Genomic DNA, 19,814 nt, shown 5'->3' with positions numbered 1-19,814 from the left:
AGGCAGAGTTTGCCTGGATTGACCTTTTTGGTAAGGTCTGGAAGGGCGTAGTCTAGAAGCCGGAGGATAAAATTTCCTTGGCTTGTAGGTCGGCCGTTTAGAGTCACATCTGAAAGTTCTCTTAGGGGCAGAAGGGAACTCAGACGGCACAGAAGAAAGCTGGCGCGTTTCATGGTGGTCCTTCAACTGCGCCACAGTCTCTCTGATCTTTTCCCCAAAGAGATTATCGCCCATACAGGGTAGATCTGCTAACCTGTCTTTGACTTCTGTCTTAAGTCTGAGGATTTGAGCCAGGACCATCTTCTTGCACTAATTCCCGCTGCAGACACTCTAGAGGAAGTGTCAAAGATATCATATGCAGCGTGGACCTAGTGCTTTCCAGCATCTAGACCTTTCTGAGCCAGAGTATGAAGTTGAGTCTGGAGTTGCTCTGGTAAAGAATCAGAGAAGTCCTGGATTCTTTTAGAAAGGTCTCTGTTATACTGGGTCATGTATAACTGGTAAGAGGCAATGTGAGATATGAGCATTGAGCCATGGAAGACACGCCTGCCAAAGGCATCCAGGGATTTTTGTTCCTTCCCTGGAGGTATGGAGGAATGAGGTTTTGAACGTCATGCCTTCTTCTGGGCTGATTCAACAACCATAGAGTGATGATCCAACTGACTTTTGGAACCCAGGAGCTGACTGCACCAGATAGGTGGCATCTGTCTTGCGATTGACAGGTCGGACCAAACATAGGTGTTCCCAGTTTCTCTTCAGGAGATCAAGCAGGATTTCATGGGTAGGTATAGACATGATTTCCTTAGGAGCATCTAGAAATTGGAGTACTTCCAGCATCTTGTGCCTAGAGTCCGCTTCCGTCTTAAGCTGAAAGGGAATGGTTTCAGACATTTCCTTGATGAAATTAATAAAAGACGGATCTTCTGGTGGAGAGCGTCGTCTTTCATCTGGGGGAGAGGGCTCTGATGGTAGATCATCTGAATCCTGGGACGAATCATCGGTCCAAGGATTATAGGGCTGATCTCCAGCACCTAGTGGGTCTCCAGCAGGGAGAAATGGTGCTAATCCTGAAGGACCAGGCCTAGGCATCGACGGCATCGGAAGTGGCACAGACGGCATCGAAGGAGGCACCGAAGGGACCGGTGACATCGATGGACGAGTCGGTGGTAAGATCCCAGACGGTGGAATAGGTATCGGTGTAGAAGGCACTGGACCCACTGGTGCTCTCGATTCCATCGGATGCAGGGCACTGATCAACGCATCCAGTCTACCCAGTAGCGGTGCGAGCGCTATGGGAATCAGATTGGTGACCAGCTCGGGGACCGGGTCCGGTGTCGATGGAGGTTGGAAGCTCTGAAGTGCTTTACCGATGGCCTCTTGGATCATCCGATCCAGTTCCTCGTGGAAGCCTGGGGCATGGAAGCCCGGCATCGGAGTAGGAAGCAGCACTGGTGTAGCCAGAGGGTCCACCGGTGAAGGTGGAATCGTAGATCCCGGCACCACTGAAGGTGGGGAATGCCTCGATGACCCGGTCACAGAAGAGAATGGGGCCTTTTCTGGACGGGGCTTCTTTGTCTGTGGCTCTGTCGACGTCGAGGACTTGCATGGATCAACGGACTGAGCCTTCCGATGCCAGTGTCAACGCTTTTCGCGATGTTCTCCTCGGTCCTAATCGACACCGTTGGAATCGGTCGAACAGCAGCAGTGTCCCGGTGCTGGCGAGACGTCGATGGCACCGGCTCAGACGACGTTGAAGCTATTGATGGAGTCAGGGTTTTTAACTGAAAGAGAAAGTCCATTTTCTCTAAACAAGCCTTACGGCCCTTCAGTGTCATTTGGGCACATTTGGTGCAAGTTAGGACATCGTGGTTGGACCCCAAACACAACACAGACCCCATGCAGGTCAGTAATGGACATTGTTTGAGTACAGTCTGGGAACCGACGAAAACCCGACGCCATGGCTCAGACAAAAATTTAGCCGCGGTGCGGTCGATGGCCAGTAGGCCCCAAAGGGATAACTTGGTGGGAATCGACCGCAACAAGGGTAAAACCTTACCTGTTGACCGCGGAGTATGGATATCGATAGGGGGACCCCTATGGGGTAGAATGTTTTTGAAAATTTTGAAACAAGTTCTGTGAGGAAAATTCCTGTCAGGAATCTCAAGAGAGCTCCTTAACCTGCGTGGCTACTGCTGCGCGGAAAAAGAGAAGACTGAAGGGGGACCCCTGCTGGATGCAGGGTCAGTGCATTGCTGGGCATGCCAAGTAGGTGCCAGTCAAAGTTCTAGAAACTTTCCATGATTGGGCTCCATCCTGATGATGTCACCCATATGTGAGGGCTACCATCCTGCTTGTCCTGTGAGAACAGAGCCCTCCTACGGTCTTTCCCTGCAACTGCTGGCGCTTCGCTAGAAAAAAGGACATTTTTTTTTTAAATCAAGAAAACTTTAATCAAACAAGTACTTCCCTCAAGAATTGCCAGACTCCAGTGGTCCTGCAGGGTGAGGGAACTGGACCCCCAGGTTTCAGCCCTGCACATGGACAAAGGACAGGGACCAGGGGGGGGGACCATTTTCCTTTTGTTCTTTGGCTGAAAAAAGGAGAAATTACTTATCTGATAATTTCATTGTCCTTAGTGTAGACAGATGGACTCAGGACCAATGGATATAGTGTACTCCTGATAGCAGTCGGAGACGGATCAGATTTCAAACTGACGTCAGCCCTAGTACATATATCCCTGCAGGAAGTGCAGCTCTTCAGTATTCTCCTCGAAAGCATTGTGGATATGTGTGTGACTAATTTTAACAACTTGAATAACTTCATAACTTGAATAACTTGATTAACTTTATAAGTTGGTTAACTTGATTAATTTGAACTGGTTGAATTGGCTATAGCTGGAGACCACCAGTGCCCTCAACCGGGAAACGTCGACACCTGGTAGGATGGGTGTCCTAGGTGAAGGAAAGCATTAGCACCTTGATTCACTCGCTCCCGGGGATGTCTCCCGAGAATTCCATGAGTAACGGCAGCCGTGGGTGGGATGCTGAGTCCATCTGTCTACACTAAGGAAAACGAAATCATCAGGTAAGTAATGTTGAGATTACTTACCTGATAATCTTGTTTTCCTTAGTGTAGACAGATGGACTCAGAACAAGTGGGTATAGTGTGCTCGTGCTAGCAGTTGGAGACGGATCTGACGTCAGCACGGGTACATATACCCCCTCAGGAAGTGAGGAAATTCAGTAATCTTCCTTGCAAAAGCTGTTATGGATATATGTGTACTGACGATCAATGAAATAGTGAAACAGGATTCCCCTGACCGATTGATAGTAGCTGGAGACCGCCAGCATTCCCAACCGGAAGGCGTCGACACCTGGCAAAGGGGACGCTCTTATGTAAGAAAATGACATGGCCTACCTTGAATCGGTGAAACCCATGTATAACGGCAGCCGGGCGGGATGCTGAGTCCATCTGTCTACACTAAGGAAAACGAGATTATCAGGTAAGTAATCTCAACATTTCCTAGCATGTAGCCAGATGGACTCAGAACAAGTGGGATGTACAAAAGCTACTCCCGGACTTGGTGGGAGGCTGCCTGAGGACCGCGTAGGACTGCCCTCGCAAATGCTGTGTCCTCCCTGGCCTGGACATCCAGACGGTAGAACCTGGAGAAGGTATGGAGGGGGGACCATGTCGCCGCTTTACATATTTCTGCAGGCGACAGCATCCTAGATTCTGCCCAAGATGCTGCTTGGGCTCTGGTAGAATGAGCCTTGACTTGTAGAGGCAGTGACTTCCCGGCCTCTACGTAGGCCACTCTGATAACTTCTTTAATCCAGCGGGCGATGGTGGGCCGAGAGGCCGCTTCTCCTTGTTTCTTCCCGCTGTGCAGGACGAACAGATGGTCCGTCTTTTGTACGGCTTCTGTCATTTCCAGATATCTGGGCAGCAATCTGCCGATGTCGAGATGGCGTAGCAAACGCCCTTCTTCAGATTTCTTCAGACCCGACGTGGTTGACAAGGATATGGTTTGGTTGAGGTGAAATTGTGAGACTACCTTAGGCAAGAAGGATGGAACCGTGCGAAGATGGATAGCCTCTGGAGTGATTCTAAGAAAGGCATCAGGACAGCGCTTGTAGTTCCGAAATGCGGCGTGCTGAACCCACTGCCAGCAAAAACACCATCTTCAAAGTTAGAGAACGGAGAGACAGGCTCCGAAGGAGTCTGAAGGTGGATCCCGCGAGGAAATCCAAAACTATGTTGAGGTTCCACAGGGGCACTGGCCACTTCAGTTGCGGACGAATGTGCTTGACTCCTTTCAGGAAGCGGGAAACATCTGGGTGCGTGGCAATAGTCTTGCCATCCCTCCGGGGATCGTAGCAAGACAGCGCAGCCACCTGGACCTTGATGGAGCTGAGGGAGAGACCCTTCTGAAGCCCATCCTGCAGGAAATCCAAAACAATAGGGATTGTGGTCGCATGTGGATTGGTGCCATGAGTGTCGCACCAGGCTCCAAATACTCTCCAGATCCTTACGTAGGTGACGGATGTGGAAAACTTGCGAGCTCGGAGGAGTGTATCTATAACCGGCTCCGAGTAACCTCTTTTCTTCAGTCTAGCCCTCTCAATGGCCAGACCGTGAGAGAGAATTGAGCTGGATCCTCGTGGAGGATGGGACCCTGACGTAGCAGGTCCCTGAGAGGAGGCAGGGGAAGGGGCTCCCCTGCCAGTAGTCTTCTCATGTCCGCGTACCAGGGTCTTCTTTGCCAGTCTGATGCCACTAGAAGAACTAGGCCCCGGTGCTTCTGAATCTTGTGGACAAGGGTGCCCAGCAGGGGCCACGGAGGAAAGGCGTATAGCAGGGTCCCTGGAGGCCATGGCTGAACCAGGGCGTCGATCCCGTGAGAGAACGGATCTCGCTTGCGGCTGAAGTATCTGGGTACTTGAGCATTGGACCTGTCCGCTAGTAAGTCCATGTCCGGAATCCCCCAGTGATCCACAATCATCTGGAAGGCCGTGGGCGACAGCTGCCATTCCCCCGGATTTAGGCTTTCTCTGCTGAGGAAGTCTGCCGTGGTGTTGTCCCTCCCGGCAATGTGGACGGCGGAGATGTCCTGAAGATTCGCCTCTGCCCAAGCCATCAGCAGGGCTATCTCTAGGGACACCTGTCGGCTTCTGTTTCCGCCCTGACGGTTGATGTATGCCACCGTGGTGGCGTTGTCGGACATCACTCTGACTGCCCGGTTCCGCAGTCTGTGAGCAAATTGCAGGCAGGCTAACCGGACTGCCCGTGCCTCTAGACGGTTGATGTTCCACCCTGACTCTTCTCTGTTCCACCGCCCTTGTGCGGTGAGTTCTTCGCAGTGTGCTCCCCATCCACTCAGGCTGGCATCTGTGGTGAGCAGAATCCACGTCGGGGAGGACATCTTCGACCTCCTGCTCGTGTGGTTGGACTGCAACCACCACCCTAACTGGGTCCGCACTCTGGCTGGCAGAGGTAGATGCACGGAGTAATTCCGGAAGCAGGGGCTCCAGCGAGAGAGCAGGGAGCGTTGTAGGTCTCATATGGGCCCTTGCCCAGGGTACCACTTCCAGGGTGGATGCCATGAGGCCGAGAACTGCAGATAATCCCAAGCTATGGGCCAGCTGGCTCCCATCAAGGACCGGAGACGCGTCTGAAGTTTTAACCTTCTCTTGGTGGTGAGACTGACTTTGTCTGCCTGGGTGTCGAACTGGACTCCCAGGTATTCCAGTGATTGGGAAGGCTGTAGGCAACTCTTGTTTAGGTTGACTACCCATCCCAGGCTTTCCAGAAGGGCGATCACTCTGTTGGTTGCCCGATGGCTCTCCTCTCGTGATTTCGCCCTGATCAGCCAATCGTCTACGTAGGGATGGACAAGGATTCCTTCCCGTCTGAGCGCCGCTGCTACCACTACGATCACCTTGGTGAAGGTCCGCGGCGCTGTGGCTAACCCGAAGGGCAAAGCCCGGAATTGGAAGTGGCGTCCCAGAACCTTGAAGCGTAGGTAGCGCTGATGATCCGGATGGATCGGGATATGCAGGTAGGCTTCTGACAAGTCTAAGGCTGTGAGGAATTCTCCTGGCTGTACCGCAGTCTTGACTGAGCGCAGAGTTTCCATGCGAAACCTCAGGACCCTTAAGTATCGGTTGACTGACTTGAGGTCCAGTACGGGCGGGAAAGTGCCCTATTTCTTGGGTACCATGAAATAAATGGAATAATGCCCAGAATCCATTTCCCATGCAGGTACTGGGATTATGGCTTTCAAAGACAGGAGCCTCGCCAGGGTAGCTTCCAATGCTGCCTTCTTGTGGATTGGACACGGAGATTCCACAAACCTGTCCGGAGGGAGGTGATGGAAGTCCAGATAATACCCCTCTCGGATGTTGGCAAGGACCCACTGATCCGACGTAATCTCACCCATCTGGGGTAGAAGAGGGTTAACCTGCCCCCTATGGCTCCGTCCCCCGGATGGATCGGCTGATTCTCATTGGGAGGAGCGACCGGGCCCTGAACCCGAGCTGGCTCCCCTCTTATGTTGCTTGGTCCGAAAGGACTGGTTCCTGGCCTGAGGACGGGGTGCCTGGTAGCGACTCCTATAGGGAGTGAAGCGTTGGGAGCTTCTACCTCTGGAGGGCCTCGGAAAGGCGCGCTGGTTCCTTTTGAACCTATCTTCCGGCAGTCGATGTACTGTAGAGGCGCCCCATGTGCTGGCCAGTTTATCAAGGTCGCTGCCGAACAGGAGAGAACCCCTAAAGGGCATTCTGGTGAGGCGTGTCTTCGAAGGAGCATCGGCTGACCAATTCCGTATCCAGAGCTACCTCCTGGCAGCTACAGAGGATGAGACCCCCTTGGCTGTCGTACGGACTAGGTCGGATGCGGCATACGTGAGGAACGAGAGAGCTGACTCCATGTCCGCTGCCGGAGCATTGTTCCTAACCTGTGACAAACAGGAACGCGTCACCACTGTGCAGCAGGTTGCGATCCGCAAAGATAGAGCTGCCACCTCAAAGGTCTGTTTCAGGATGGCGTCCAGTCACCAGTCATGAGGCTCCTTGAGGGCCGCCTCCCCCTCAACTGGAATGGTAGTGCGCTTGACCACAGCGCTAACCAAGGCGTCCACCTGAGGGCACGCCAGCATCTCCTTGATTGCCGGGTCCAGGGGGTACATGCCCGTCAGGGCCCGACCCCCTTTGAATGAGGCCGCTGGTGCAGCCCATTCCAAATCTATCAATTGCTGTGCTGCTTGCAAGAAGGGAAAATGGCGAGCTGTAGGACGAAGACCTTCTAGCAGAGGGTTCTGCGTAGATGGCACCGTAGTGCTGGGGCCTGTAATAGCCAACTCCGCCAGGCACTGAGATACCAGGTCGGAGAGATCTTCCTTGGGAAAGAACCGCCTCATGGTTCGATATGGCTCAATCCCCGAGGGAAGTTCTCCCTCCTCGGGGGGTTCGGACTCGTCCTTCGAGACATCAGGGTTCGCATGAACCGGACTGCCCGGAGGCGGGTGCCCACAATAAGGGCGTGAAGGTCCAGGGGCAGGATCAGCTGGAGCAGCAGCAGGGCCTGGACGGGAAGCTGATTGCATCTGTACAAAGGCATGGATCCCCTTAAAGAGATCTACCCAGGAAATGAAAGCGGTCTCTAGTCGTCGGGGTACCAGGTTCCCCGGGATCCCAGGTTGTTCGAGACTGCCCGCTAGATCCGGGGTGGCCCCTGGGGAACTGTCAGCAAACAAAGAGAGAATTTGAAATGAAGTTGGCCATAGAGGCAAAAACTCATAATAAAAACTTTTTTAAATATATCCAAAGCAAGAAACCTGTGAGGGAGTCGGTTGGACCATTAGATGACCGAGGGGTTAAAGGGGCTCTTAGGGAAGATAAGGCCATTGCAGAAAGACTAAATGAATTCTTTGCTTCCGTGTTTACTAGTGAGGATGTTGGGGAGATACCAGTTCCGGAGTTGGTTTTCAGGGGTGATGAGTCAGACGAACTGAACGAAATCACTGTCAACCTGGAAGATGTAGTAGGCCAGATTGACAAACTAAAGAGTAGCAAGTCACCTGGACCGGATGGTATGCATCCCAGGGTACTAAAGGAACTCAAAAATGAAATTTCTGACCTATTAGTTAAAATTTGTAACCTATCATTAAAATCATCCATTGTACCTGAAGACTGGAGGGTGGCCAATGTAACCCCAATATTTAAAAAAGGCTCCAGGGGTGATCCGGGTAACTATAGACCAGTGAGCCTAACTTCAGTGCCGGGAAAAATAGTGGAAACTATCCTCAAGATCAAAATTGTAGAGCATATAGAAAGACATGATTTAATGGGACACAGTCAACATGGATTTACCCAAGGGAAGTCTTGCCTAACAAACCTGCTTCATTTTTTTGAAGGGGTTAATAAACATGTGGATAAAGGTGAACCGGTAGATGTAGTGTATTTGGATTTTCAGAAGGCGTTTGACAAAGTCCCTCATGAGAGGCTTCTACAAAAACTAAAAAGTCATGGGATAGGAGGCGATGTCCTTTCGTGGATTACAAACTGGTTAAAAGACAGGAAACAGAGAGTAGGACTAAATGGTCAATTTTCTCAGTGGAAAAGGGTAAACAGTGGAGTGCCTCAGGGATCTGTACTTGGACCGGTGCTTTTCAATATATATATCAATGATCTGGAAAGGAATACGATGAGTGACGTTATCAAATTTGCAGATGATACAAAATTATTCAGAGTAGTTAAATCACAAGCAGACTGTGATACATTACAGGAGGACCTTGCAAGACTGGAAGATTGGGCATCCAAATGGCAGATGAAATTTAATGTGGACAAGTGCAAGGTGTTGCATATAGGGAAAAATAACCCTAGCTGTAGTTACACGATGTTAGGTTCCATATTAGGAGCTACCACCCAAGAAAGAGATCTAGGCGTCATAGTAGATAATACATTGAAATCGTCAGCTCAGTGTGCTGCAGCAGTCAAAAAAGCAAATAAAATGTTAGGAATTATTAGGAAGGGAATGGTTAATAAAACGGAAAATGTCATAATGCCTCTATATCGCTCCATGGTGAGACCACACCTTGAATACTGTGTACAATTCTGGTCGCCGTATCTCAAAAAAGATATAGTTGCAATGGAGAAGGTACAGAGAAGGGCAACCAAAATGATAAAGGGGATGGAACAGCTCCCCTATGAGGAAAGGCTGAAGAGGTTAGGGCTGTTCAGCTTGGAGAAGAGACGGCTGAGGGGGGATATCATAGAGGTCTTTAAGATCATGAGAGGTCTTGAACGAGTAGATGTGACTCGGTTATTTACACTTTCGAATAATAGAAGGACTAGGGGGCATTCCATGAAGTTAGCAAGTAGCACATTTAAGACTAATCGGAGAAAATTCTTTTTCACTCAACGCACAATAAATCTCTGGAATTTGTTGCCAGAGGATGTGGTTAGTGCAGTTAGTGTAGCTGGGTTCAAAAAAGGTTTGGATAAGTTCTTGGAAGAGAAGTCCATTAACTGCTATTAATCAAGTTTACTTAGGGAATAGTCACTGCTATTAATTGCATCAGTAGCATGGGATCTTCTAGGTGTTTGGGTAATTGCCAGGTTCTTGTGGCCTGGTTTGGCCTCTGTTGGAAACAGGATGCTGGGCTTGATGGACCCTTGGTCTGACCCAGCATGGCAATTTCTTATGTTCTTATGTTCTTAACCTCGGTTGAGACTGGTCCTGGCCCGAGGCTCCCACTGCCTCCTCACATTGGACACAAAGGGAGTCTGGCTCCTCGCTGTGCGTGGCTCTAAGCTGGCATGCTGAGCAGGGGCAGAGAGCTTTCACGCCGGAATCAGGAGGCGCCGCTGCAGGAGACGCCGGGGCGTTCGAATGTTCCATTGCGGCTTGCGAATGCAGCGCTGAAGAATATGCGCTTAATACTGTGCGGCAGCAATATACGCTCAATACAATATGCGCTCAATAATATGCGGCAGCAATATATGCTCAATAATATACAGTATGCGCTCAATAACATGCGGTCAGCAATATACGCTCAATAATATGCGGTCAGCAATATACGCTCAATAATATACAGGCGCCTATCATGGGTGCTCAATACCTGAACAAGGCCGACAAAATGGCGACCTCCACGGCGTACCGCATACAGGCAACGCCGCCGATCCTCGTACCTCTGAGACCAAAAGTAAGAGATGTACGCCTTACCTGATCCTCGGCGCTTCCCGGCTGGAACCCGGGCGGTCTCCGGCTGCGGGGGGAGAGGGGAAATACCTTCACCTCCGCGCTTGAGGAAATGCACCCGCTGCCTCTAGGTCCACGCCGGGACCGAGGCGCCTCTCAGCCCGGCCCAAACCCTTCTTGCTCGGGGGCTAGATCTCTGCCGCGATTCGGCCACCGGACCGAGGCCTAGACCTCCGAGGGATCGCGGAAATCACCCCGGGAAACTCAACTGGGGGAGGGACCCGAGGGTATCACCGCAGGAGTGCGGGGCTCGATGTTCCTGTAGAATTTTAGTAAGTAGAATAGAGAAAGTAGAAAATAGAAAGTAGTATTGGAAAACACGCTCAGCGAGCATGCAGGCTCTCCAAACTGCTTTGGAGACGGAAATTACTGAATTGCCTCACTTCCTGTGGGGGTATATGTACCCGTGCTGACGTCAGATCAGTCTCCAACTGCTAGCACGAGCACACTATACCCACTTGTTCTGAGTCCATCTGGCTACACGCTAGGAAATTTCTCCATTTCCTAGCGTGTAGCATAGAAACATAGAAATGACGGCAGAAGACGACCAAACGGCCCATCCAGTCTGCCCAGCAAGCTTCACAATTTTTTCTCATACTTATCTGTTTCTCTTAGCTCTTTGGTTCTATTTCCCTTCCACCCCCACCATTAATGTAGAGAGCAGTGATAGAGCTGCATCCAAGTGAAATATCAAGCTTGATTAGTTAGGGGTAGTAGGGGAAGTAACCGCCGCAATAAGCAAGCTACACCCATGCTTATTTGTTTTACCCAGACTATGTTATTCAGCCCTTATTGGTTGTTTTTCTTCTCCCCTGCCGTTGAAGCAGGGAGCTATGCTGGATATGCGTGAAGTATCAGTTTTTCTTCTCCCCTGCCGTTGAAGCAGAGAGCTATGCTGGATATGTGTGAAGTATCAGTTTTTCTTCTCCCCTGCCGTTAAAGCAGAGAGCTATGCTGGAAATGCATTGAAAGTGAAGTATCAGGCTTATTTGGTTTGTGGTAGTAACCGCCGTAACAAGCCAGCTACTCCCCGCTTTGTGAGTGTGAATCCTTTTTTCTTCTCCCCTGCCGTTGAAGCAGATGGACTCAGGACCAATGGGATGTGTGAAAGCTACTCCCGAACTGGGTGGGAGGCTGCCTGTGACCCACTTAGAACTGCCCTTGCAAATGCTGTGTCCTCCCGAGACTGAACATCCAGGTGGTAAAACCTGGAGAAGGTGTGGATGGAGGACCATGTGCCGCCCTGCAGATCTCGGCGGGTGACAGCATCTTGGTTTCCGCCCAGGACACTGCCTGGGCTCTAGTAGAATGGGCCTTGACTTGTAGAGGTGGCGGCTTGCCTGCTTCTATGTAGGCCGCCTTGATGACTTCCTTAATCCAGTGGGCAATGGTTGCTCGCGAGGCCGCTTCCCCTGGTTTCTTCCCGCTGTGAAGGATGAATAGGTGGTCCGTTTTTCGTACGGGTTCAGACATTTCCAGGTATCTGGATAGGAGTGTGCCGATGTTGAGGTGGCGAAGACTTCGAGCCTCTTCCGAATTCTTATGTTCATCTGGCGATGGTAGCGAGATGGTTTGGTTGAGATGGAAGTGAGACACCACTTTGGGGAGGAACTGTGCGTAACTGGATGTTTCCCAGGGTGAGCCTGAGAAACGGCTCACGGCAGGACAGTGCTTGTAGCTCGGATATGCGACGGGCTGAACACACTGCCAGCAGGAAGGCTGTCTTCAATGTTAATAGTCAGAGATCCAGGCCGCATAGAGGTCTGAAGGAGGCTCCTGCTATGAAATCTAGGACCAGGTTGAGGTTCCAAAGAGGTACCGGCCACTTTAGGGGTGATCGGATGTGCTTGACTCCTTTCAGGAAGCGGGAAACATCCAGGTGAGAGGCTATGTTGTCGCTCTCGCTCTTGGTTCCGTAGCATGACAATGCGGCTACCTGTACCTTGATGGAATTGAGGGACAATCCCTTGTGTAGGCCGCTCTGTAGGAATTCCAAGATCGCAGGAATTTTGACTGAGCGTGATATCATGTCGTGGTCCTCGCACCAGGCTTCGAATACTCTCCAAATCCTAATGTATGTTAGAGATGTGGAGAACTTGCGTGCTCGGAGTAGAGTGTCAATTACTGCTCCCGAGTATCCACTCTTCCTCAGGCGAGTCCTCTCAATGGCCAGACCGTAAGAGAATCGAGCTGGATCCTCGTGGAGGATCGGCCCTTGTCGGAGCAGGTCTCTGTGTGGAGGTAGTGGCAGGGGGGTCCCTGTCAGTAGTCTTCGCATGACTGCGTATCACAGCCTTCTTGGCCAGTCCGGGGCCATCAGAAGAACTGGTCCCCTGTGTTGTTCTATCTTGTGAATGATTGCGCCCAATAGAGGCTATGGCAGGAAGGCATATAACAGTCTCCTGTGGCCAGGTCTGTACCAGGGTATCGATTCTCTGGGACGGAGGTTCCCGCCTGCGGCTGAAGAAACTGCGTACTTGGGCATTGGACCGGTTTGCCAGAAGGTCCATTGTTGGTGTTCCCCAACGGTTCACTATCAGTTGGAAAGCTGCGGGCAACAGCATCCATTCTCCTGGGTCTAGACTTTCTCTGCTGAGATAATTCGCCGTGATGTTGTATTTCCCGGCGATGTGGACAGCTGAGATCTCCTGGAGATTGGCTTCCGCCCACGACATTAGGAGGTCTATTTCCAGAAACACCTGTTGGCTTCTGGTTCCTCCCTGACTGTTGATGTAGGCCACTGCTGTGGCGTTGTCCGACATTACTCTGACCGCTTTGTCTCGGAGTCTGTGGCCGAACCGTAGGCAGGCTAGTCTGACTGCCCGGGCTTCTAGGCGATTGATGTTCCATCCCGACTCTTCTGTGTTCCACTGCCCTTGGGTGGTTAGCTCTTCGCAGTGTGCTTCACATCCTCGTGGGCAGCAAGATCCAGGTTGGTGAGGATAGCCTTGTTCCCTGGCTTAAGTGGTCGTCTTGTAGCCACCATCATAGTTGGGTCCGAACTCTGCCCGGGAGCTGTAGACGTATGGTGTAGTTCTGGGACAGTGGATTCCAGCACGATAGAAGCGAGCGCTGTAGGGGTCTCATGTGAGCTCGTGCCCATGGCACTACTTCCAGTGTGGATGCCATGAGACCGAGGACTTGTATGTAATCCCATGCTGTGGGGCGAGGTTCGCTCAGCAGGGTTTGCAACTGGTTCATCAGTTTTGATAGCCTTGTCGGTGTCAGGATGACCTTGTCTTGTTTGGTGTTGAATCGGACTCCTAAGTATTCTAGAGACTGGGAGGGCTGCAGACAGCTCTTGTTTGTGTTGACCACCCATCCGAGGCTCTCCAGTAGAGAGTTTTGACTCTGTTGGTTGCCCGGTAACTTTCCTCTGGGGCTTTCGCCCTGCTCAGCCAATCGTCTAGGTAAGGGTGCACGAGGAATCCTTCCTTACTCAGTGTTGCTGCCACCACCACTATGATCTTGGTGAACGTCCGGGGTGCTGTGGCTAACCCGAAGGGTAGTGCCCAGAACTGGTAGTGACGGTCCAGGATTTTGAAGCGTAGAAAGCGCTGATGTTCTTGATGGATCAGAATGTGTAGGTAGGCTTCCTACAGATCCAGGGATGTGAGAAACTCTCCCGGTTGTATCGCCCTTATTACAGAGCGTAGGGTTTCCATGCGGAAACGGGGGTTCTTCAGGTGATGGTTGACCGACGTGAGGTCCAGGATGGGTCTGAACGTTCCCTCTTTCTTGGGGATGATAAAATAAATGGAATAATGCCCAGTATTTATTTGTTGTGGAGGCACTGGGGTTATGGCCTCTAGGGCTAGTAATCTGGTCAGTGTAGCTTCCACTGCCACCCTCTTGGAGGGGTCATGGCAGGGGGATTCCACGAACTTGTCCGGAGGAAATCCAGGTAGTACCCCTCTCGAATGATGGTTAGGACCCACTTGTCCAAAGTTATCTTGACCCATCTTTGGTAGAATAGGACAAGTCTGCCCCCTATGGCTTCTTCCTTTGGACGGGTCGGCTGATTCTCATTGTGGGGTGCGGCTGCGGCCTGGTCCCGAGCTGGTTCCCCTTTTGTTGTGCTTGTTCCGAAAGGACTGGTTCCTGCCTGTAGAACAAGGCACTTGATAAGTGTTTCTGTATGGGTTGAAACGCTGTGAACCTCTGCCCCTGGAAGATCAGGGGAAGGGTCGCCGGTTTCTCTTATTCCTGTCCTCCGGTAGCCGCAGCAGTGGGGACTCACCCCATTTGTTAGCGAGTTTCTCTAGTTCGCTTCCGAACAGGAGGGATCCCTTGAAGGGCATTCTTATGTGTCATTTTGGAAGACGCGTCGGCTGACCAGCTTCGGAGCCAGAGTTGCCTCCTGGCTGCCACTCTAGCTGCGGTGCGCACCAGATCAGAAGCAGCGTCCGCGAGGAATGATACCGCTGGTTCTATGGCTTCCCCAGGAGTGTTGCTCCTGGTCTGTGATAGGCAGGCACGCGTCACCACGGCGCAGCAGGCTGCTATCTGTAGAGACATAGCGGCGACGTCAAATGACTGTTTGAGGATGAATTCCAGACGTCTATCTTGAGCATCTCTGAGTGCTGCACCTCCCTCCACTGGGATGGTAGTGCGCTTTGAGACTGTGCAGACCATAGCATCCACTTTTGGGCATGTCAGAAGGTCTTTGGCCGCCGGGTCCAGAGGGTACATGGCTGCCAGAGCCCGTCCCCCTTTGAATGAAGACTCTGGCGCAACCCATTCCAGGTCGATTAGCTGTTGGCGGCTTGTAAAAGAGGGAAATGGCGGGAGGTCTGACGGAGTCCCTCTAGCAGGGGGTTCATCTTAGGTTCCCCCGAGGCACTTGTGCCCGGGATAGCAAGCTCCTTCAGGCTGTGAGTGACTAGGTCTGGAAGCTCGTCCTTGGTGAAGAAGCGCCTCATGGTCCGGTGAGGCTCTGTCCCCGGAGGGAGTTTCCCTTCCTTCAGGGGCTCCGACTCCTCCTTAGAGTTGTCCATGACCCCATAAGTGGGGCTTCTCGGCGGTGGAATCACATCTCTGGGCCTATAGGGGCCCGGGGCGTAAAGTTCTCTGGTGGAGGCTGTGGCCATGTTATCTGGGGCTCCGTCTGCAAGTGAACGAAGGTGTGTGCAGGCCTTTGAAGAGTTCCACCCAGGAGATAGACACTGGGTCCAAGCTAGGAGGTGCTGCGTCCCTGGGGGGGTCCCGATTGAGGGAGGTTCCACTGGGGTTCACTAGGTCCAGGGTACTTGTTGAGGAGCTAGAACCCAGTCCCGACTGGGGCTGGGCCTGGGCTGGATACCCCAGGGCCTCCTCGCACTGGATACACAGGGCGTTGGCCTCTTCATGTTGTGCGGCTCTGATGTGGCATGCTGGGCAGAGGCCCTGAGCTCTTTTTCCGGTGGTGCCATGGATATAGGCGTTTAAAATTTGTTATGCGCTCCGGTGCGAAGATATGCGCGTGGATTGGATGTGTGCTCAGGATGTGCACATAAGTCGCAGTTATGCGCCCGGCACAGTAAGTGCGTGATACGTGCGTATCTTGTGCGCACGGCACTTGTGCGTGCAACGTTGTGCGCACAGGTAAATTTGTGCGCACGGATCGAGACGGCGGACAGGGCGGCGAACAGGGCCAAAATGGTGATGGCGACCACGCGGACAATATGGCAACCACCTCGGAGGGTCTCCACGTGGGAAGACCCTTGGATCTAACCGGGGCCTAGCCTTGCTAGGGCGGATCAACCCGGTGGCACTGGTCCCGGACGGCAACCTGTGCGACTCCGGTCTCCGAAGCTCAAGAAGTCTTTAAAGAAGATTTCTACCTTACCTTGTCTTCGGCGCTTCCCGGTTTCATTCCGGGCGGTCTCCGGCTGCGGGGGGGGAGAGGGCAAATACCTTCACCGCCGCGTTAGAGGTTGCACCCGCTGCCTCTCAGCTGCACCCAAAATTGGGGGCTAGGTCCCCGCCGAGGGTTGGCCGCCAGACCGAGGCTTACCTCCGAGGGATCATGGAAATCACCCCGGGAATTCTCAACTGGGGGAGGGACCCGAGGGTGTCACCGCAGAAGAGCGGGGCTCGTCTGTAGAGGTAAGATTTCTTATTTTGGGTTTTCTCTGTTGAATTTACTCAAACGCTGTGAGAGTGTGCAGGTAGTCCCTAACTGCTATGGAGATGGAAAATGCTGAAGAGCTGCACTTCCTGCAGGGGTATATGTACTAGCGCTGACGTCAGATTGAAATCTGATCCGTCTCCAACTACCAGGAGTACACTATACCCATTGGTTCTGAGTCTATCTGCTACATGCTAGGAAAGTTTGATTTTTTTCCCCAGTCTGACTGCAGGCTTTGCATCTCCACCATCTGCTGGAAACAGAAATACTGAGTGACTGCAGGTGGCTCCTGGGGTTATGTGGCAGTGTCAGTAAAACTTTCTCAGTCTCCATCTGCTGGAGTGGAGGCAAAACCCAGGAGTCTGGACTGATCTGGGTACGTACAGGGAACTGCATTGTAAACCCTGGGGAAGTGGACAAACTGGTAACAAGCATGCCAGTAGATGGAACAGAAGTGGCAGGGCTCCCCAGGCCCTGAAGTCAAAGAGGTGATGCCAGCAGCTGGTAGAGTGGAGCTGGCAATGTTCCCCAGGCTTTGTTGCTGAAACAGAACAGGAGGAACTTGTAGCTAGAAGGACTGGCAGGGCTCTTAGGGCCCCACAAACTGAACACCACCCATCCCACTCCCTGTGAACACCACCCATCCCACCACCCATCCCCCTCCAGTGACCCAACAGAGCCCATTCTGCTAGGCCACCAAAGACTGCCACTGCTACTAGGGCCAAAACTACCAAAGACTGCTGACCCTTACCAGGCTGTGAAGGAGAGGGACAATTGCTGTGGCCAAATACCTGTCAGAGGAGACTGAAAAAAGCAGTAAAACTTTGGCAGGGAGCTGATAAGAAGCAGGGAAATGAAGGAGAGGAAAAGGGAATATGGGAGAAGAGGAGGGAATACAAAGGCCAAAAAAAAAAATGAAATTACGAGGCTGCAGCATAACCCCTCCCCCCGCCCTTCCTGTGGCACCTATAAAACAAGCTCTTAAGTTGTCATGTAATTCTAGATTTGTTAAAAATAAATACAAGATCATTGTTTAAATAAGGTATGTTGTAGAAGAGTCACTTGCTGCCTGATGCTCAGGTCCAAACCAGGCTCTGCTATTAGTACCTTGCAGCAATAAGACACATCAGCCGTAGCTCTCAAATGTGCAGAAATCCTTTCTGAGCATTTGTGTAGTCATGCATGCCTCTCCTTTCTGACTAAAGTATGAGTCCCCAGAGTCTGGGAATGGATAGAATACAGGACATGGACAGCGACCGCTGAGCCAAGCTTTATACAGCACACATATTACACACAGCACCTCTGCCTCTTCCTTCTCCTGAGGCTCCTCCTTAATAGCCCTTCCATCCTTTCTTATCCCCAAATCGAGCTGAGCGAGAAAGCATGCACTGAGTACAGATGCTTATTACTAAGCAGCATGAAATGGGGAAAATAAGCGTTGAGCATGGATGCAACTCACTCTTAGCATTAAGGGCAGCAACAGTGGCACAGCTCTAGCAGCCAAGTAACTAACCGAGCCGGCTGCCCACACCACTCTGACTTCTGCCTTCTCCCGTATTTGTATATAGAGGGAGCTGGAGTCCAAGGGTGGGGAGATCTGCTTGCAGCAAGAAACTGAGGGAAGAGCACAGAAGTAGGAGTCATCCAGGCACAGTAAGGAACAGAGAGAGCAGGTCCACACTGTGTATGCATACTGCTCTTTCTATCCATGTATAGCTTTTGACTTTAACTGATGCACCAGTATCACACTAGTGGTCCCCCAAAACTACCATCTTAAGCAGATGGTTTTAAAGCACTGCATAAAGCTGGTAGTATTGGGGGACTGCTGGAGTCTTCCACCATGACAAAGGCACATCAAGAAACTTCAAAAGTCACTGGAACACTTTCACTGTGACAGGCCCGTGTGTTTCTAGGCCCCACCCCCCTCCTTCTTCCTTTTGTTTTAAAAACTTCAGAAGAGAAACTGGTGGGGCTTTCAGTGCTTCCCTATCTCTTCATTCGGCTGTATGACTCCTCTGTGTCCACACAAGGCTGATGTGCCACATAACATTTTTGTTTCTTTAAGTGTGTCTTGTGTTTGAAAAGATTGCAAAACCCTGGCAAACTGTACACAAGGATCTGCAATTACAGGACAATGATTCAGTAACTAGCAGAGTAAATAGCATCTTAGCCACAAAGTGATGTTTGAAAAGGAAACTTGGGATCCAAGTTTGAGGCACCACACAATAGCAACATCTTTAAAGATATCCTACCTCCTCCTCAGTTTCTCTCTCTCCTCTCTCTCACGTTCCTCTCTACGTTTCAGTCGCTCCTGATTCCGTTTCTCCTGTTTTTCTGCTACAAGTCTCTATAAACAATGTAAAACAGCAATATGTATGCATAGTGTATCTGAGGAGAGCTTGTATCAAACTTTTTTCTTTCTATATCCATGTAAACAATTTTCATATAAGAACTATTTACTACTTGCAACCTTTTTAGTTACATATACAATAACACAATTAATATGGTTTACCTTCAGTTCATCCAGCTTCTCTCGGATTTCAATGAACCCCAAATGCAGTTTCCCTCCAAAGTGGTCCGCAAGTCTTCTGTCATTATCGTGGAGGCCCAAGTAGGCAGAGCAGACCTCACAAACGCGCAGCTTCTGCTGCTGGAAACTGGAAGCTGGCATGGAGTTACGGTACACTTCCTGTCAAGAGAAGAAAACCAAGCTTACACCCATGGCTTTGACACTTCAAAAAAAAACCAAAACCAAAACTACAGTCTCCTAAATATCTGCAAATAAAGTAGAGTTGCTTACCTGTAAACAGGTGTTTTATTTATTTATTTATTTAATTTTATATACCGACAGCCGTTTGCACATCGTGCCGGTTTACAAGTAACGTACAACCATAAGATATATAGGCAGAAGCCTTTACAAATAACAGTATGTAACATAAATGCAGTAACAGAGCAAGAAACTAATGCAGTAACAGAGCAAGAAACTAAATAACTTAGGGAGGGAGGGGTAGGGGTAGTCATGACAAAGGGGGGGGGGCGGGGGGAGGGTGAACACAGACACATGGGGATAAGATATGTACAAGGGATTCAAGCAATAAATTGATATGTATAATGGTTTTATACAAAGTTGTATTTGCCTAGGACAGCAGGGTATTAGTCTTCACACATAGGTGACATCATCCAATGGAGCCCAGCACAGAAAACGTATGTCAAAGTTTCTACAACTTTGACTAGGCACACTAAGCATGCCCAGTATGCCCTAATCCACACGGAGTCTCTCTTCAATATCGTAACATAGAATTATGATAAGAAAAATAATAAGAGGAGAAACCCAACTCTGCGGGGTGGTGGGCAGGTTTCGTATGGACTAACATCCTGCTGTCCTAGGAGAACATTTGTTACAGATCAGCAGCTCTGCTTTCTCCTAGGACAAACAGGATGG

At 50.9% G+C, this 19,814-nt stretch overlaps 1 protein-coding gene across 8 annotated transcripts in view; it reads right to left on the bottom strand.

Moving 5' to 3' along the window:
- The window catches only part of LOC115084931 (putative RNA-binding protein Luc7-like 2), a 291,251-nt gene that overhangs the window by 87,042 nt on the left and 184,395 nt on the right, over window positions 1-19,814 (bottom strand). For all 8 annotated transcript variants that reach the window (XM_029590358.1, XM_029590361.1, XM_029590359.1 and 5 more), the window contains 2 exons: window positions 18,885-19,061; window positions 18,625-18,719 (listed from right to left, as the gene is read on the bottom strand). In XM_029590358.1, coding sequence (XP_029446218.1) covers window positions 18,625-18,719; window positions 18,885-19,061 — 272 coding nt within the window. The remainder of the gene's footprint in view (window positions 1-18,624; window positions 18,720-18,884; window positions 19,062-19,814) is intronic.

This window comes from Rhinatrema bivittatum, chromosome 2 (assembly GCF_901001135.1).
Source record: "Rhinatrema bivittatum chromosome 2, aRhiBiv1.1, whole genome shotgun sequence".
Lineage (NCBI taxonomy): Eukaryota > Metazoa > Chordata > Amphibia > Gymnophiona > Rhinatrematidae > Rhinatrema > Rhinatrema bivittatum.
This window is presented reverse-complemented; position numbering and strand designations above follow the sequence as displayed.